This window comes from Ptychodera flava, chromosome 16 (assembly GCF_041260155.1).
Source record: "Ptychodera flava strain L36383 chromosome 16, AS_Pfla_20210202, whole genome shotgun sequence".
In the NCBI taxonomy this organism is placed as follows: domain Eukaryota; kingdom Metazoa; phylum Hemichordata; class Enteropneusta; family Ptychoderidae; genus Ptychodera; species Ptychodera flava.
This window is the reverse complement of record NC_091943.1, coordinates 9,672,985-9,691,839: the sequence shown is the minus strand read 5'-3', so window position 1 is coordinate 9,691,839 and position 18,855 is coordinate 9,672,985. Positions and strand designations below refer to the sequence as shown.

General features: G+C 37.5%; 1 protein-coding gene across 1 annotated transcript; it reads left to right on the top strand.

Moving 5' to 3' along the window:
• The first annotated feature begins 1,424 nt into the window (after positions 1-1,424).
• On the top strand, positions 1,425-15,656 carry LOC139152763 (carboxypeptidase B-like). Its single transcript, XM_070726089.1, has 10 exons — positions 1,425-1,643; positions 3,483-3,558; positions 3,968-4,198; positions 4,908-5,009; positions 5,408-5,515; positions 9,143-9,253; positions 11,801-11,891; positions 12,623-12,831; positions 13,362-13,446; positions 15,022-15,656. The coding sequence occupies exons 1-10, from the start codon at positions 1,552-1,554 to the stop codon at positions 15,207-15,209; spliced, it is 1,293 nt and encodes a 430-aa protein (XP_070582190.1). The 5' UTR covers positions 1,425-1,551; the 3' UTR covers positions 15,210-15,656.
• Positions 15,657-18,855: the final 3,199 nt, after the last annotated feature.

Sequence of the window (18,855 nt, the reverse complement as noted above, 5' to 3'; positions counted from 1 at the left end):
AAAGATACTAGTTGAAGATGTAAATTGACGTAAATAATACAGTATATGCGCGTATATATGTAGCATGCTACTAATCTCTGGCCAGTGTCAGTCAACAACAAACAATGCGGAACGTTTTAAGATATGTTGTCATTTCAATGATATTGTTTGTTCAGGTGACCCCAATTATCATTCTCATGGTCAAAAGACATATATTAGATAGCATAAAAATAAACAATAGAAACGTCTTACGCCAGTGACACACATTGCCCAACGTACTGGTCAAAGCGTTGGCATGCTGAGATAGCAAATACAGCTGCTCCGGATAGAAAACCAATTAACTAAGTGCGCATGCTCAAATCAAACTATGACTAACGGCAGAATAGGTATCTGGACAGATTTTATAACTGTGAAATGTTTTGAATCTTTCCTCTCTAGGGCTTAAACATGCCGCTTTTTGAAGAGTCAGAGCAAATAGAGCTTTTGCCATTTTCTTTTTGATATTACCTATCACACATTTTGCCATTTAGTTGATACAGTACGTGATAATACATCAGGCAGCAATTTTCATATTACAAATTTCATAATGGTCAGTTCTATAATAGAAGGTTTGGACGGTGACACTAACTTCACGATTTGTCATGAACAAGAATATTTTAAAGTTTTCTCGGACAAATGTTTGTAAAAGTTTTTATGAGTTTATAAGGTGCGATTGAAGTTTTTATGAGTAACATAATCATAGCCTGATGAAGGTATTGATAATTTCCATCGTAATGTTAACAGCGATATTCCCTCACGACAGAAATATACCATTCACCACGTGACTGCTTGATACGCACATCTGAATTTCATTGCTACATAGTATCGCAAAAAAGAGTTCATAGTTCATCATACCTTATACTTCCGTGCCCTGTTATTAAAATTTGAATAAAGGTTTAGTACTGGTAAAATGATAAGGAACGCATCAGTGATCAAGTACCAAGTGACATTGAAAATCAACTGTATCGATTACCCAAAGTCAAACGACGCCATCAAACATGAAAAAAGGGAGCTCAAATATAGAGGGCGATTTAAAACAGAGTAATTTTTACCTATAAACAAAAGTGCCAACTGTTTATTTATGTCGCTGTGTTTGTATATGTCGTCACATGCTGTCGTCAAAAGATTAAATTTACTGCGGCATTTTAGATTAGCCACTGTTAAGAGCCCTGGCTCTAGCACGTGTTTAACCTAAATACTGACAACGAATAAAGTAATGAAGAACCCTATTGGAGATCTCTTTTAACAGTGAAATCTAAAACATGTAGAAGTTGTTCACTATTAATTACTTTATTGAGAGAGATGAAAGGTTTTACAGTTAGTCAAGTGAGATTGTTTTATCTACGCGTGACTTAGATCAGAGAGATACGAACTCCAAGCCGATACAAAGGCAACAGTTTTATCAGTGACAGGACGTACCACTCTACTAAGTTTACTCTGAACCACTTGCGATCGCTTTTTGCCAGGGTCAGGTCAAGCAAACCTCGTAAAATTAGCACCTAACTTGCAAGTACAGCAACTTTACCGACAGCCATGATGCTTTCCTTTCGTGGCGTTCAGAGTTTCATAGTATGCGTCTGTTTTCTCGCAACGGTTTTGCGGTCTGAGCGGGTGCGATTTGACGGGTGAGTACTTTCTGATCCATAAGTTCACGGTAGGGCATGAGTTGGTCATGAGATGAATATGGTAGTCAGGTGTATAAAAAGTGAAATATGTTCACTGAGTTGCCGCCAACTCGCCGTTTAGCATGACCAAGTCTGTTAGGCCTAAGTGGTTCTTTACAAGGTTTGAAGTGTCTCAAATTATTCTAATTCAAACTATAGAAGTTGGTTGTCATAAAATTTTAAGAGATTTCGATAAATTGAAATGAGAGGGTTTTGGTCCGGTGAACGATGCCCTTCAATTTTATCATAGGTTAAAGTTCACATTCAACGAACGAAATTATTGTTTCACTTGGAAGCATATTTCAATATCTGCTGACAGGCTACGGCGTTAAAACTAGAAGTTAAAAGGAATTGGGTCTCAAGTTTAGCCATTTTAAATCATTTCTCAAATACTCCGGGAAACAGCTTTAACAAATTTGAAATCTTTGAACGTCATTATGGAACATTGTTTTGTGTGATTTTTATCGAACCAAGATGAAATAAGATCTACGTTCAATCTCTCCGCTAATTCTATGTGATCCAATACGTGCTGCAACACGTACCAATGTTTATCACGTAAATTCAGTCACTGTTTCCAAGCATTTGAAATTCACCTTAGAATTATATCAGATGTTTTATATCTGAACTGATTTTTTATCCTATTAATGATCCACTTCAAGATGAATATTTTGGTTGTAATGTTTTTGTTTTTCTGATTCAATTGATTTTTCTGTAAGTGCATTGAGGCGGTGTTTGTACAATTCGATGATATGATTTTATTATTATTCATACATTTGATAATGCTACATTTGAAGAAGTTTTTCCTGGGAGGGTAGATTCTGGGATACTTCTCAGAACGAGATTTCAAACACGAGACATGCTGCCAAGACCAAAACAAACTAAATTGAGCAATTACGTCATGTCTGTCCTGTCCGGGTAGAAGTGTCGCTAGAAATCCTAATAGCTGTACTCCTAAGCGTTATCTGTTTATAGCCGGATCCTGTTCCGGCGAATTCGAATTTCAAATAATAAAATAACCATATGATTATCATGATGTTTATAGTCTATTAAGTTTATTGAAGATGTCAACTTCATGCAACTATATAATATGGCTTAAAATAGTTACCTAAAACATATTTGACAAGTCAACCTACGGCTGTCAGAGCAACCTGTCAAAAAATCACTTTGCAATCTAGAACAACACGAAACAGTGAGATAAGATAACGATTTCGTTTAGAATGTTGTCCAAATCTGAAGTAAATTAATGGTTGTACATATAATGTTTTTTGTTCATGGTTTTTTTTTTACCTGTACACGATTTCTGAAAAGGCTTCGAGTGCATAGTTTTCACGTAAAACTAAAAACAAAAATGTACTTTGATGTGTAGGATCTGTCACATTTGTATTTCGACGCATGCCCGTTACACTTATGACGATGAAAAATCGACCATACGGTGTACGAATTGTGTCATCATTCTGTTCAGTTTCTTATATTATGTGATATGTTTAACAGTGACTGGCTTGGTAAATTCCAAGTGAGCTGTGAGAGTTGGGCGTATGTGAACAGATTTCGTTCAGAGTGCATTAATATTCATGACCTGTAAACCCACAAGTTTTTCTTGACCTCCCTTCAAACAACTAACATTGCATACCGAAGAAAACACCAACAAATTGTTCACATGTCATGTGCAAATTAAAGACTATTTACGAAGCAATTCTTGCATCTCGTGCATTCACATCTTGTCTAAGAGATCTTTTTCAGACACCAGTCGACGTCCCTTGCTTTCAGTCACTAAGCAATATTGTTTGATTGTAATAACAGGTATGAAGTCTTGAGGGTCACAGTCGGGTCAGAGAAAGACTTGGAAGTCGTGAAAGAGATCACAGCATCTGATAAGGTAAAGAAAATTTTGAGGGCCGGGTCATGTGACGCAACAGCTCTGCATACCACACTGATTACTATATCCGCGCATTCCAGCCAAATAATCAAGTTTCGCATGAAATATTTGACCAGAATGGCACTAACGGATTCAACCTCTGTAACTGATATATCCATACAGTACTATCGATCGATCGAGCAGATACATGATCGCAGCGAAAGCGTACAAAAAGAGATTTAGTGCATCAATTGTAAGTGGCCCTACACGTCAGGTCACCTTCACTATTGTTTTGTTATTGCTTGAACTTTTCTTGGGGTTGTGAATTGTCAATTATGAACTAATTTTGTAATATTCTTAAGATTATGATACCGTTTCTTTCATTTCTGCTGACTGAAACCGCAGAATCACATTTCCCTCAATATTTTAGTACGATGTGTGGAGCTACCCAGGTGATATCATGACAGCGCCCTCGGACGCCGAATGGTTGAAAGAGCGTCTACGCGAAGGTGGGCTGCAATACCAAGTCATGATAGCGGATGTCCAGAAAGCTATTGACAATGAGAGAGCAGGGTCGGATTCCCAGACCTTTTCAGCACAAAGTGCAGGTGTCCAAAATGTACACAATTTCAATTATTTCGTGTACCATCGATATTCTGAGGTAAATGAAAATTCATTGAGCTACTATACGAGTTTATGATCTTTGCGCGGCTTGACGAGATTTGACGAGATGTTACGAGAATATTCATTTGGTGTTTGTATCGCACTCAAGATCTCGCCATCGGCCTAACGTCTACAGTTGATAGAAAAGTGTGTAACTAAAGTTAATTTTAGAAACGCCTCACAACAAGCTATTTTTTTTCATACGGCTGCCAACTGAATAAAGCATCCGTAAAGTCTAGCGAGATTCGTAATGAGCGCTGTGACGAGACAGATAGTTAAATGTTTATAAAAGAAGTGTCGGCACAAAGTTTGGTTTTTCAATTAAATCTGACAAAACGTAAAACACGAATCCTTTTACCTATACTTGCGAGACCAGATTCTCAATATGCATGCAAATATGAGTGTCAATTTAACAGAACTGTTCATATGCAAGGGAAATTGGTAGCTTTGGCAGTGATCATGTATTTTTATCGCAACTCTAGTTTTCTAATGGATTCCAAATACTCAGTGCAGATTTAATCGTCGAATTCTTGATATTTTGGCTTTTAATTACACTAAGCAAATTGAGCGGCATTAAGCATACTATTGATACATGTTTGAAAGTTGTAATTGTTGGTAGTGACTCAAATAATGATATTTAAAGCCTACAGACAACACAAAATCTGCAGAGGTGAGGCATAAACAATGTTAGGATTTTTTCCCCCTAGATTGACCAGTGGATCAAAAATACTGCAGCAAAGTACCCTGGTCTTGCATCAGAGTTTATATTGGGAAGATCTTATGAGAAGCGGGTCATGAGGGCGCTAAAGGTATGACATATGATTAAATATCAAATTAATATCTTTTTTCTCGTGAGGAACTTTTTGTTTTCTTGTATTTTCGCTCTAAATATTTTGATGTCGACATAATAACATTTGTTATATTTACTAACCATTCATAGAAGTAGAGTATGTGTAAAATGACAAGCATTACATCGCTGGGTATCGTCTCTCTTTTCATTATATCCTTATTGATATTTGACACAAGGATGGCAAAACATGTACAGGATGAAATGAATAGCATTAAAAGCAACGTTCCGTTAGAACGCTAACTCTAGGTAGAAACCGCCAAAGGCGTGGAAGTAAAATATATGTCTGAGAACAGAAAACTTTGCGCATGCGCAACTGAGAACCCACGCCCTTTGAACGAAACTCTTGTTCATGGCTAGGTTGGTAATTCTTCGCATGGTGGCGTCAAAGAAGCTATGTGGATTCACAGTGGTATCCATGCTAGAGAATGGATCACACCTGCTACCAATATGTGGATGACCAATCAGGTAAGAGGATGCAGTTTTTGTTAAAGCTCCATTAAGGTAGTATGCACCTTCATGAGATGTGCTCTCTCAAATATTGACTGTGAGAAATTACGGCGAAATGAAACTGTTTTTTTTTTTCAGATGTATTTTTCATTTTACGATGTTGCAAATAAGCTCGATTTCCCATAGAACACAATGGCGTCCAATGCACCGAACGGATTGCACACTTCTCGCCGGTGCATATTCCTCAATTCTGAACAAATGATGGTGAAAAGTGGCACGGTTATCCTTTGATTAATATACAAAATTTCTATCGTTTAAGAGTTTTGAATTGCTTCACAAAACTTTTTTTATTTGTATTCTATTTATTTCGATCACTGAAATATACTGTTGCCGTCAATAAACTGGCTATCTGACGGCGTTTACATATACAGAACAAAAGACTGAAATTGACGCATTGTAATAAGTAAGCGTCTATCAAGTTGTACAGACCAAATACCTGTCAAGTTGTCGTCTTTTATACAAACTTTGGGCGAATATGAACGATGAAACTTGCAGTAAATTGGAAAACATAACATAGAACTGAGATCAACGGGCTCAGTCTCCATTGAAATCGTGTAGTGGACGTTATCGATCGATATTCTTTTGTCGGAAATTGATACAATGTTGTGTTGCTCACTTGCAAGCTCACAATTGCGCCAAACTTGGCAAAAGTGCGCCAAAATACGCTGAAACATAAAAAGCATCACCAAAACTGATGAAAAATTGTCTACGATTCAATTTGAGTAAAAGAAACCAACAGACACGTTGATGTTATTGTACAATTGTATAATAAGTCAATATATACAGGTTATTGTAGAAATTTTCAGGACGTGACCTGAACAGATGAGTGGCACGATTTCGATTGATATTTTATTGAAAATAAATTGAAACAATGTTCAGCCGTTGTCACTTGCAACCAGCTGAAAGCGCAGTCAGATAGAAAATATGCTTCGAGGAAAATGAACACTCGGGCATGCTCATGCTTTCGTCCGCAGTGTTTCAAAATTTTGGTCCCAGAGAAACAAATTACTCAAGATTTACAGATATTTGAAATTCAAAATGGCCGAAATCCCTGTGTTAACTTAATGGGGAAAGTATCTGATCTGCATATGAATAATCAATGCATAACAATTACTTGCGAAGAGAAGCACACACAAGAACATTTTTGGGTAAAAAATTCACACATTTGTTTTCATATTTTTTGAAAATTGCGTTACACAAAGAAAGATATCGCAGCATCAACATAAGTTATCATCGGTCAAATCTATAGATTCCATTTGGAAAGAAACCAATACAACCGAAAACATGACTTACCTGTTTCCATATCCACAGTAACAGCAGACAGAGTGTACGCATTTCACTAGTCTTCACACCCGAACATGTTATAGGTTGATTTCTTAGCGACTGCAGGAATCCCAAACTGCGACGCCTAATATTTCTTGGTACATGCGAATGTTTAATCACAGCTTCTTTCTCAACAACTCGGCAAAACGTGGTAAATCTCGCACTTTAGGTTTAAAATCTTCCTGCAAGTCTTGCTCTATGGTGACAGTATCAAACTGGAAAATCTGACACTGGAAATCATACCGGTCAATATCACTAGCAATGTTATATTTACTTTCCAAAATGTCAGAGAAGAGCATATCAATCCTTCGGGAGAGCGTCGACTCAAATGATATGGACAACTGTCCACGTGTACAGATAATTAATACAACCAGGTGTGATTTTTAATGGACCAATCCTAAGAAAGGCATTCCTAATTAAGCATCTGTTTTCTTCTCTGGCCTGCACTTATTAATATGTTAATAAGTTTTGACCGTTTTTGCCGTGTTGAAAGGGATTGCAGGGATCTCACAGTACTGTAGATTTCCCATAATTCATTATGCTTTGTATCCTCGGAGATACCTGAGTGAAGTCTACCATGTCTCCCATTTGTAGACAAATTCACAGACTATTTATCAAAATTTTGAAAACGTACTTTTATGCATACCATTTTTCTCAATTCTAATTTTAAACAATTTGGAAAATTATGCATAATTGAGAGAGGAGATAGCATTTTTGTGAAATTTGCCACAGATTGTGTCCTCAGCCATACAGAATAATGTGATGGAAAGTAGGGAGACGAGTTGCACCTGTTTTATGAAACAAAAGGATATTGATTTTTTGCTATGGAAGTGACAAAAGAAATTTGCATGCTAAGTTTTCTCAGAGAATGACCCCTTCAGTTCATGATAACTTGCTGCCAAAAGCAAGGCATTTGTAGTGTCACGGTTGTACTTTCACTCTCTCTGGGGTTGAGGTACCGGTCTGGGATCGTAATGCTTTCAGTAACTGAAGCTTGACACCAAAGTTGTCGGTTGTAAGCACAACTTCAATCTTTATTACTAAACACCGTTCTCAGGTCCGTTCTGCTCCACTCCACGGTCTCTGAGCTCCGTTCTACTCTACTTCTAAAAAGTATACAACTTAAATAGTTTCCAAATCTACATATTATAATGAATGACTCAAGCTACAATTTTAATTAAATACAGATCATGTCGGAAAATATTAAAGGACAGGAAATATTGTCAAAACAGGACGAAGTGTTCTTTCAACACGAAGTTTGAGTCAACGTCAACCTCCGGTCACTTCTAATGAGTTTAACATCTGTTAAAACAATCCATCACTCAACACAAGACAGTGACGGTTACTTCAAGGTTGTGAACGTAAACAGTCTTAGTGAGTAATAGGAAACTACAATCGTCAAGGAATAAGCATAGGAACTCAGTGTAGTCTTGGAGGTCACTGTGAGGTTACTAGAGTTCAAGTGAATTGAAATCCTGGGAAAAGGGAAAGGAAGCGAAAAGGAGGGCGTTACAGTAGTACCTAAAGAATGTGAATTTTATGGTTGTTTAGTGGTTATTTTGAAACTTTGACAGAAATTTCTAAATGTACTTTTACTAGATATTATTTAAAAATTATTGTGATGCTGCACATTAGTGCTTACATGCAGAACTGAAAAGTTTTTTAGAAAAGTAACCTTCAAGGATACAAATCAAAGAGAATTGTGGGTAATTTATTGTACTGCGGATCTGTCGGTAACATCAATTTGACAATGAATATGACGATATTCAAATTCGTGGTGTCAGTCGGAAACAACACTCGTTGTCGTCGTTTTACAATACAAACCTGACGCTTTTGGTCAGAAACTTGTAAACATCACACGGCCTACAGCCTTGTGAAGTCGACAAGTTTCTGACCAGAGAGTGTGAGGTTTGCATCGTAAAACTACAGCAAGGAGTGTCACTCCCTTTACCTCCATCATACTTTAGGGGAAAAGTAACAAAATTTATTTGTTCCATACAACAAACGAGTAACATGTCACCCTTTTCTGTTTCAGGCTCTAATTGAAATTCAAATATTTTGATTACAGATATGTAACACCATTCGAAATCAGTGTATTGACATTTTCATAACATTACCGACTTCGACCTTCCAGTGCGCTAAAATGCGTTGACATGTCTCCTTATTAGCATTTTTATTTATTGTATGTATTGGTGATGGAACTTTATATTTCAACGATACTGCATTGTCCTTAAGAAAGAATAAAACATTTCTTTTCTACAGATGTTGATGGAGTATGGTAGCGATGACGTCATCACTGAATTACTAGACAGATACGACCTTTATATACTAATCTGTATGAACCCCGATGGATATGAATTCACTTGGGACGAGGTGAGACATTAACAGATTATAGTGCCAAGGGTGAACTGAGAATCATTTAGGTATTAATTTACCTGCAGGTACCAGGTGATACACTTAAAGTCAGGGCTGATGTGCAGCGTCTCGGAAGATAATCTCCAATTGGGTGACTGAATCTTACCGTTATAATAAAATAATACAAAAAGACTCCCTAAGTTGCTATGAATAGTGACAATCGACCAATCAGATATAACCTTCCGACCACGCTGCACATCAGCAATAAACATGACATCTTTTCCCCACACAGACTTAGACGGGGTGGCTGTGACCAATCTGGCTTGAAATTGGTCATAGCCACCCCGTCTATTAAAATTCATGAGTTTACTTTTCTTGTTTACGTACATACTTATATCAGATGGAAATCTGAGGATTTGCGATTACATCAGGTTGACAACCCCCCACACAAGAGCAATGAATGTAAAAAGTGTGAAAGAGGCTCCCACCTAACTATCCAAAATGTTTTTGTGTCGAGTTTGTGTTTGATTCGTTTCAAAAATGTGTTCCTACATTCTTATCCGATTGTTTGTGTTAACAAAAATGTTTGTTTCGCCTCGGATATTTGTAGGGAAGTTTGGATCAGTGTGTACGGTAATGTTTTGTTTGTGTGGGGAAAGCTTATGGCGAGACGCAGCCGAGCCTATTGTGTTACAGAGTTGATAGAGTGGCCCTTTGACGCTTGCGTTTCGAAACCAGAGTGTGGTTTCTCATCAGTCGCAGTGTAGATTCTTTCGTTAGTTAGTGTAAAAATTATTTTAATGCATTTTAGTGGTCTTGCTCTTCGAGTAGCGAGGCAAGTATATTAATGTTTGGGTCTCGTTGTGAGTCCGTTTGGTGGTTCAGTTTATTTGTTCTATGTTTCTTTACTTCAGTAAATTTTGTTTTGAATAGTGTGTCTTTTAGAATTTTGCCGAGGTTTGTGAATTTTTAGGCAATAAGTACCACTGCGGGGTACGGATTTTATGTTTTCTGGATTAGGATACTTACAAGTATCATGATCGATGTGTTTGTTCTCGTACATTTTGTTTAATAGTTCGTGTACTTTGTTTACTGTTTGTTCTGTGTCGTCACTGGCTAGTTGTGTATAATACTTAGTGTTGCGTAATTGCCTTTCACATTCGTGTGCGTAATCTTTTGTGTTGACAAAGACAAAACCCGACCCTTGTCGAAGGGTTTTTATGGTAATTTGTCTACTGTTTGCAAGCTGGTTTATCGCGATTCGTTGGGCACGCGACATGTTTTGTTTTCCTTGTTTGAAAGGGTATCTCTAGAAGTGCGAGTTTAGCAGCTTCAGATAGCTTTCAGGTTTTTGTATTTTTTGCTGTTCGTGGAGTCCAATTTGACTTTTCTTTGAATTGGTGTTGTTGCGATTGTTAGTGTCAAATGATGTCTCCGGTGTTTGGCTTAATTGCTAATGAAACTTTTAATGTTAATTGTTTTCCAAATCAACTATCCAAGCATTTAAGAGGGGTGATCAAAAAGGCCAGAACAGCCAAACCGGGTTCAAGAACCCGGGAAGGTGTTTAAAGTGTGCGATAGATGTGTTTACGACATAAACATTACGAACAGTAGGATAAAGATAGGTATGAATAATCCAAACTGCCCAGTTTCTGTGTGGGGAAAAGTTGGAATGAGTCAACTCCGTTAAAGAACATAGCATTTTGAAGTGAAGGGCGTACAGCATCGGAAGTTGAATAGATGCATGAAATTACAATGCTCGATGCTAAAAGCAAAGTACAGAGTATTATATATATATATATATATATATATATATATATATATATATATATATATTATATATATATATATATATATATATTATATATATATATATATTTATATATATTCATAAATATGTGTATATGTGTATGTAAATATAATCTGCTATGTGTATCCATTAGGTTTGTATTGTTTTGTTTTGTTTTTGCTTTCGGAGGTCTGGTGTATTTATATAATGACTTCTTTAAATAGTATACTAATTTTTATGCAAAGATAAGAGCCATGTCAATATTTTGATACAGTCTTCTTTTAAGGTTGCTCCTCGAAACTCAAAGACAAACTTTTTCTTAAACTTTACTCAATAAAACTTCAAACCGTAGTCTAACCAAATGAATTAATGAAAAATCTTAATCTTGCAAAGTTTGGCACTAGAGAAACAAATTACCCAACATTTACCGATATTTGAAATTCAGAATGGCCATCATTCCCAATTTTTACCCGATGGGCAAAGTTGAATTTTCAATTTGAACCAAAGTAAGAGGGTCCATGTAAATTGTACTTGCTCGATGACTTCAAAATTAGCTCCCAAAAGCGGTAGACCACAATGTATTTGGAAATTTGTGACAGTCCGAATACTTGTCTCTGAGGCGCATTATGATTGTACCTTAAATATCAGTCCATCCCTCCCTGTAATTCCGTACAATTCATAACGTGTCGAAATGTATTGTTCCTGAGTCTGCTCGAGAACATATAATTGTACCTTAATGGTATACCTTTTAATATCAATGTTTGTTACACTTTCAGAACAGACTGTGGAGAAAGACAAGAACCCCAAACCTGGGCAGCGAATGTGTCGGCACGGATCCCAACAGGAATTGGGACTATGAATGGGGAGGTAGGAATACAAATTTAACGCTTTCACCACTGTGGTTTGAACCATTTCATTATTTCCAATGGTCAAGTTGGACCTCTAGACAGGCAAATGGGGATGAAAGGGTTAAGGCACCATTTTGCATTCTGTATATTTTCTTCTTCTTTTTAGTTTCATACTACCTATTTTACATGATAATTAGGCAACTGAAACGAGTATAGAGCGAGCAGCAAATTCACTGACATCTTATTTCTTCTCTCTCGAAATTCTACCGATTGCGATTCTCGTCCATGTCTCGCACAAAAACAGACAAGGATCGAATGTAGAACAACGGCAGGGAAATGTGCACAGTAACGCATTCGTTTCACCTGCGAAGGTTTTGGAACACTTCGAATAGAATAGTAGTTGATTTTTGCATTTTTAACAAAAATGTTCTCTCCACACACTGTGGATATCATGTCCCCCTTTCATGTCATCAGTGATACATATAGGCCCTGCCTCAGCACCGCACGAGTGCTTGTTTTGTAGTCACAACCCCTTCGTATCCTCCCCTTCCCCTTCCCCCTTCGTTTTAGGGTCACCCGTTTGGATGCCTCTCTATGTCGCTGCATGACCACGTGTCAACGAGTATCTCGCTTTGGCCGAGTAAAAATATTCCTTCACATTAGCTCAATATCACTATCGTATGCACATGTCATAAAAAGAGTTGTTATAGGCACCCTGTAACACTCACAGTCTTTACCTGTTCACTGAAGGTGCCGGAGTGAGCTTCAATCCTTGCAGCACCACATTTTGTGGACCGTATCCGCAGTCTGAAATCGAGGTTAAAACCGTCGTCGACTTCCTTCAAGAAAAGGCCAAGACACAACAGTTTAGATTCTTCATGGACATTCACAGCTTTTCCAACATGTTTCTGAACCCCTGGGGATACACATCCGAACTTCCGGCAGACTACGATGAACACGTAAGTTTCAGAAAATAGTATTCCTTCACCCAACAATCCATTCATCCATCCATCCATCCATCTATACATCCATCATCCTCGGATGAATTAACCTTCGCATTCATTCATTCAGTCATTTATATATTCACCAATTCATTTGTTCGACGTTCGTTCGTTCCTTCGTTCGGTACTTCTTTCATTTGTCATTCGTTCATTCGATAATTCATTCCTCCAATTATTTATTTATTCTTTCATTCATTCATGCCTGTATTCATTCTTTTATTCAGTCCGTCAATCAGTAAATCATTATTCCATTCATTCAAGAAAGTATATTAGTAGCTTTACAATGAATGAATTGTAATTTTCTAAACTCATAAAGCATCTTGTTCATTATGAAAACAGTTCCTTGTCCCTTTAGTATTTTCCTTTCCTGTAAATACATACTCAATACAGTCAACTTGTCCTTCCTGTTCTGCGTCACAAAACGTTGAATATTAAAACATATCAGATCAATGCGGGGCTGAAAATTATCAGATTAACTTCTCTTCCAGATGAATATTGCGAAAGTCTTTGTCGATGCGTTAGAAGCTGTAAACGGCATAAAATACACTTATGGAACCATACCAGCTCTGCTTTGTGAGTATACGTTGTGATTGCTAATTGTATTTAGGGGTATATTGCACTATAGTACAAGTCACTACATAGTTGCTGACATCGAATAGGAGGGACTTATCAGTTTCTTTGGCCTGGGGGCGGTGGATTCAGGGGGGTCACCCTGTTTTTGACTTTGATGATAGTGGGTCACCATGATGAATTTGAAATGCTCAATAGGGGTGTCAGTGTGTCTTTGAATTTCGACACGGGTTCATACGCATCGTGCCAGCCACACATTTCATTATTCAGTTGCATTATTCAGCCGCTCTGAGTTAGATTGTATCACAGCCAAGTCAGAGTCTAGTTGTCATTAGACTCTTGTTGCCTTTGCATTGCATGAAGTTCTTTGGCAAAAAAATCATGATCCATGGGAAAAGAGGTGTACATACGCCAGAAGCTGTACATGAGAAAGTTGTCGAAAGTTGTACGGGGATGGAAAGTCAGGAAATCTTTACCCTACACACACAGACACTAATCAGTTCCTACCAGTCGACAGACTTTGTTGCTCTATGAACAATTACAGTGGAAGCCTATTTTCCGCAACTTAACTACAATTACCGATCCTGTAGTAAATTTTGAAACAACTTTACAAACCATTTACACAAGTATTATAAAATTTGGATCAATTTCACTGTCCATTCTTATCTGCAAACCATAGTAAGTTTGCTCGATTGTATCATTTGCAAAAGTTTTATAAGCTTTCAGAATAAGGGCCACTGTTGTATCTTATGATATTTTTTTACTATTTTTTTATGTTACATGTAACTACGGTTTCGTGTTCTGCTGAGATACACAGTGATGAGTCTGTCAACTCAGCCTGTACGTGTGTAGACTAACATTGCTATTGTTGACAACTGAATTCTGGTCCGGATTATAATTCAAATGTAAACAAAACAAGAACTGTGCATTTAACACATCAAGACACTGGGATGACAAGCTAGATAGTTTGTGTTTCAAAATTCTTCGATGTACAACAAGACCTAGTGATCGCCATACAATAAAAAGATAGTTACTCAGATTCTTTACAGTCGCCGTTTTGTCCCATGGCTTGCTGGCTGAACCGATGCAAACTATCTTTATTATATCATACCAGTATATTGATGGCGCAAATACAGTGATCTGATTGGTCGAGACGCGAAAAGAACCGTGGTATATTGGCGATATACCACGGCTGGCATACGCGCGAGCTCTCAACTTGAGCTAAAATCATTTTTGACTTTCCACGCCGAAATTTCAATATAATGTTACGATATAATAGCAATAAATCACACCCAGCGAAGGTATACCACTCGATTTTGACCAGTTCACTTCATATATGCACTCGCTATCGCACGTCGCTGGGTGTGCTTTATTGCTTAAATATTCCGACCGCAGTACTGTCTGAGTCATGAATATATGCTCGCAATATATTATTTAATGTGCTATATTGAGGTCCGTTGTTGTGATTTTTTACTTGATAATGTTATGCTGTTTCTTTTTGTCGCAAATCGAAAACATGTAAAACACAGAATTATCGATGTAGGATGATAACAGATGATTCCTGTTTTCTATCCGCAGATCCTTCGTCAGGATCCAGTGTGGACTGGGGATACGGCGTGCTTAAAATAAAGTATTCACACGCGCTTGAACTGAGAGACGACGGTACATTCGGCTTTCTTCTTCCCGAAGATCAAATAGAACCAACAGCTAGAGAGACATACGCTGGCTTCAAGGCGCTATATGCTTACATAATGGAACGGTCATAAAATGAAATTGCACCGTTCATGTTTGCGTTCTGTTTGCTTCGGATGTATTTTACAACTTGATATATGTGAGTTTTGACCATAACAATAGGAGTGTACAATTATGTATTTCCAGGGAAAATGATTTTTGGATCAAGTGATCAGAGATATGCCACTCAAACTTTTCTACGCTACCTCGATATTGTGTAATATTCATTGTTTTTACTGATGTTCTGTTCTGAATGGGAGAAAATGTAGACGATTTGAGACACGCCGCTCTGAATATTATTTCAATGCTACCTCGATATAACATTCTTACATAGATCTTCTGTTGTGATTGGCAGAAAACGTAGCGTGGTCAAGAAGGATCGCTTAATCGTTTCCGATGAACTGTCAATTTCAGATCTGGGTGTAAATACTTCAGAAATGTAACACAGCAAGTAAAAAACAGTAAACGCATTTTTCATCGCATGAGGGATATTTTGAAGACGTATTTTGTTCACCAAACATTGCTGTACTGCCGATTCATTCATCCTTTCTTTGACCTTGGTATTGGTCTTGCAAGGTTCTCACCTTCAAACTGACTGAAGCAGCCGATAATACAGTAAAAACACTTACGGATTGAAATTATATAACCATGCCCTGTCAGTCGCATTTTAATTAGTCGAGCTGAACCACGTGACTGACCACACGCCCGTGAATATGAATAATATCGTAAACATCGTAACCTTAACATCTAATGTAAATTGTGATTTTTACAAAGATCAAAATCAATCACAAACTAAAATGGAGCACTTATGGACCAAGTTTAGACACTTTTTTCGAAAAATTCTCCGGGTTTGCAAAATTTTTACAGCGCGCGTGACAGGGCGTCGCGCTCAATTACAAGTTCTTGGGCCCCGTTGTCTTTCGCGTGGGAACTTTTCGGAAATTTTGACGGTTTTCTTGAGTTCGTTAATAATATAATGGAAATTACATACTCCAGCACATAATTTCTACATCTTGGATTATTTTAAAATCAATTTGCTAGCGGCTTCCCTAGCGATGGCATGTCTGCAAAAGAGCGCATGTCCCAAACTCACAATCGAATTTAGTGAAAATTGCTTTCATAGCAATATTATACTGTTTTGAACGATACGCGGCAAATGACCACTCCAATAAGTGTCGCACAGTGACTGTAGCAGATTCCAGCTGATCATGATCATGAACGGGACATTGCCATTCATTGTCCTTGAGTCGATCAAAGTCCTCCTTTTTGGCGTCTGTGCATGCTCTTTCATGAAATTATGCTAGCCTTTGGAAAATTTACCACATACTCAACAACGTCAATCACGCTTTATTCGAGCTTCACGGTTCTAATCCGGGGTACTAATTAACTAGGGTTTACGGCTCTGTGGCACATATACTATATCGATATCAGAACCAATGTCCCTACTTCCCTTGTCCTGTCAATACAGTATCTCATCAAGGCTGAAATCATGGTGTTTTCGAACTCTCTTCGGGCATGCGCAAAGTTCAGTTGTATACCAATAATATAAACTGACAATTCAAATTAAGGAAACATGCAAAACAGCGATTCGGTCTTTGTGAGATCTAATGAACATTACGTGAAACAAATTAGTTTAGGCTGTACCTCAAATAGTCATGTTACTCAAAGACCTCTCACCTATGGATTTATCAAAAATGTTATCATATAGCCAGCGTCTTATCTCTTGGACTGGGAATTTATTGTTTTATCACTTTTACCAACCGACGTACCCAGATAAATGCGTTGTAAATTTTACCAAGGTCATTTGGTGACACCGTGAAATAGAAAATAAGGAGCACAACTGACGGACTATCCGTACCAGTCACGGTTTTCATCATGCCGGGTGCCATACTTCCGTTGAGATTGGAGTAGGAGCGTGAACCAAAACATGTCAGAAATTATTATTTAAAATACGGCTTTGTTCACATTATTTGTGTTAAATAACGTGAAAGTGTGGTAAATTGTTGCAGTTTTACACTGTTGGTTTTAATTGTTCTGTTCCAATTACTCTTGTCGCTTTGAGTACGTGTATAAGTAAACTATCAACTGGATTCCCTTAAATGTCCGTAATAATCGTCACCTTGTATTTGTAACCCTCAGATGTTAACAATTTCGACATCACTAACGTAAACAAAAACTTATGAAACAACATAAAAAGTTTTATTCCCTCTTAGATCAATAACATTAAAACATCTCAAAGGCGATGTTTGATTTCCCCGGGCAAAAACTAAGATGAGTAGTCCATGTGTTATTCCCCCTGTGGACAGCACCCAGACGAAGTCCCCAAATGAGGTTATACCAAGGAGTTAGAAAGAAAGAAGGTTATACGAACACTGCTGTATTTTTTAACCTTTGACCTCCAAAAAGTCAGAGAGGGGAGGAGGAGCATTTGGAGTGATTACATCTCAATTTACGACTTCGGAAATTTATCTAAAAAATTTACCATTACCTAAACCCTAACCATAAATATAATCTGCCGATGATTATTTTAGAAGCCATAATTTCGTCTCATTCACTGATGAGGGCGCTACAGTACCGCCACTGAGGGTGCGGAGACGATGGTTGAACGTAGACATCAACACCGAGATCGCGAGACCGAAAAATATTATATCTTCACAATAAAACTGTCACTTGTACTAAGTAATTTGATATATGCAATCAAGTTTTATCAAAGGAATGCACTGTCATGCGTGAAGTTCACGTCATTCCGTTAATGGTGATAAATTCTTGTATTTTTGGTAAGCAACAGTGGGATATATCAGTAACCGAAACTGGCAATTGTTATTGAGACTTGTCCATGATGCACATTTTCAGAAAAGGTGAAAGTTTTGCTGCTATCATATAAACACTTATTACAGACCTATCCCGTTAAAATAAGACAAGTTCTTGACTATTTCAGAGTGAGGGATATCAGGGGTCAGGCAAATTGTATAGCCTTCGACAAAAATAAAAGTTGAAACCGTACGATTAAAGCAATATCGCAAGTCTTCATAATTCTGTTTCTGTAACAGAGGATCAGATATGTTTAAAGCCCCAATAGCTGTGAATTTAATGCATTGTCTTTATTATTTTATATTCAATGAAGTGGTGGGTATGATCAATCGGTGTATAAGACAGTGAGAATGATATGATAGCACTTTGCCAGTACTTTCAAATTCGTAATTAATACGTGAAAATTACCTGCTTACTGAGGTTTCCGTTTCTGCTAAAAAGCAAATTAAAATGACAATTATGCTTAAAACAGAAGCTGCCGTTCTGATTCACGACACTGGTGATCATGCTAACACATGTCACTGAGTTGCCAAAAGCTCAGTCAGTATACGATACACACTTTTCAGTCTGGCAGCTTATCACTATACTTGTTAATTAGTTGCTACATTGTTGCAAACTAAATGGTTTTATATGTGATACATTGGACCTTGGGTGTATAACAGAGACCGAATCTGACACAATACATGTACAGTGACGGAACATGTCTTATTATACATTGAAAGAGAGGATTCATTTGAAGTCACAATGAAAGGAAAAATACAAAAAGTACCACCTTTTTTGTCTTCTTTCCCCTAGGCATAGACACTAGAAATCTTTGATTCGAGTGTCTAGCACTTTAAATAATATATCGGCAGTCACGATGAAACGAAT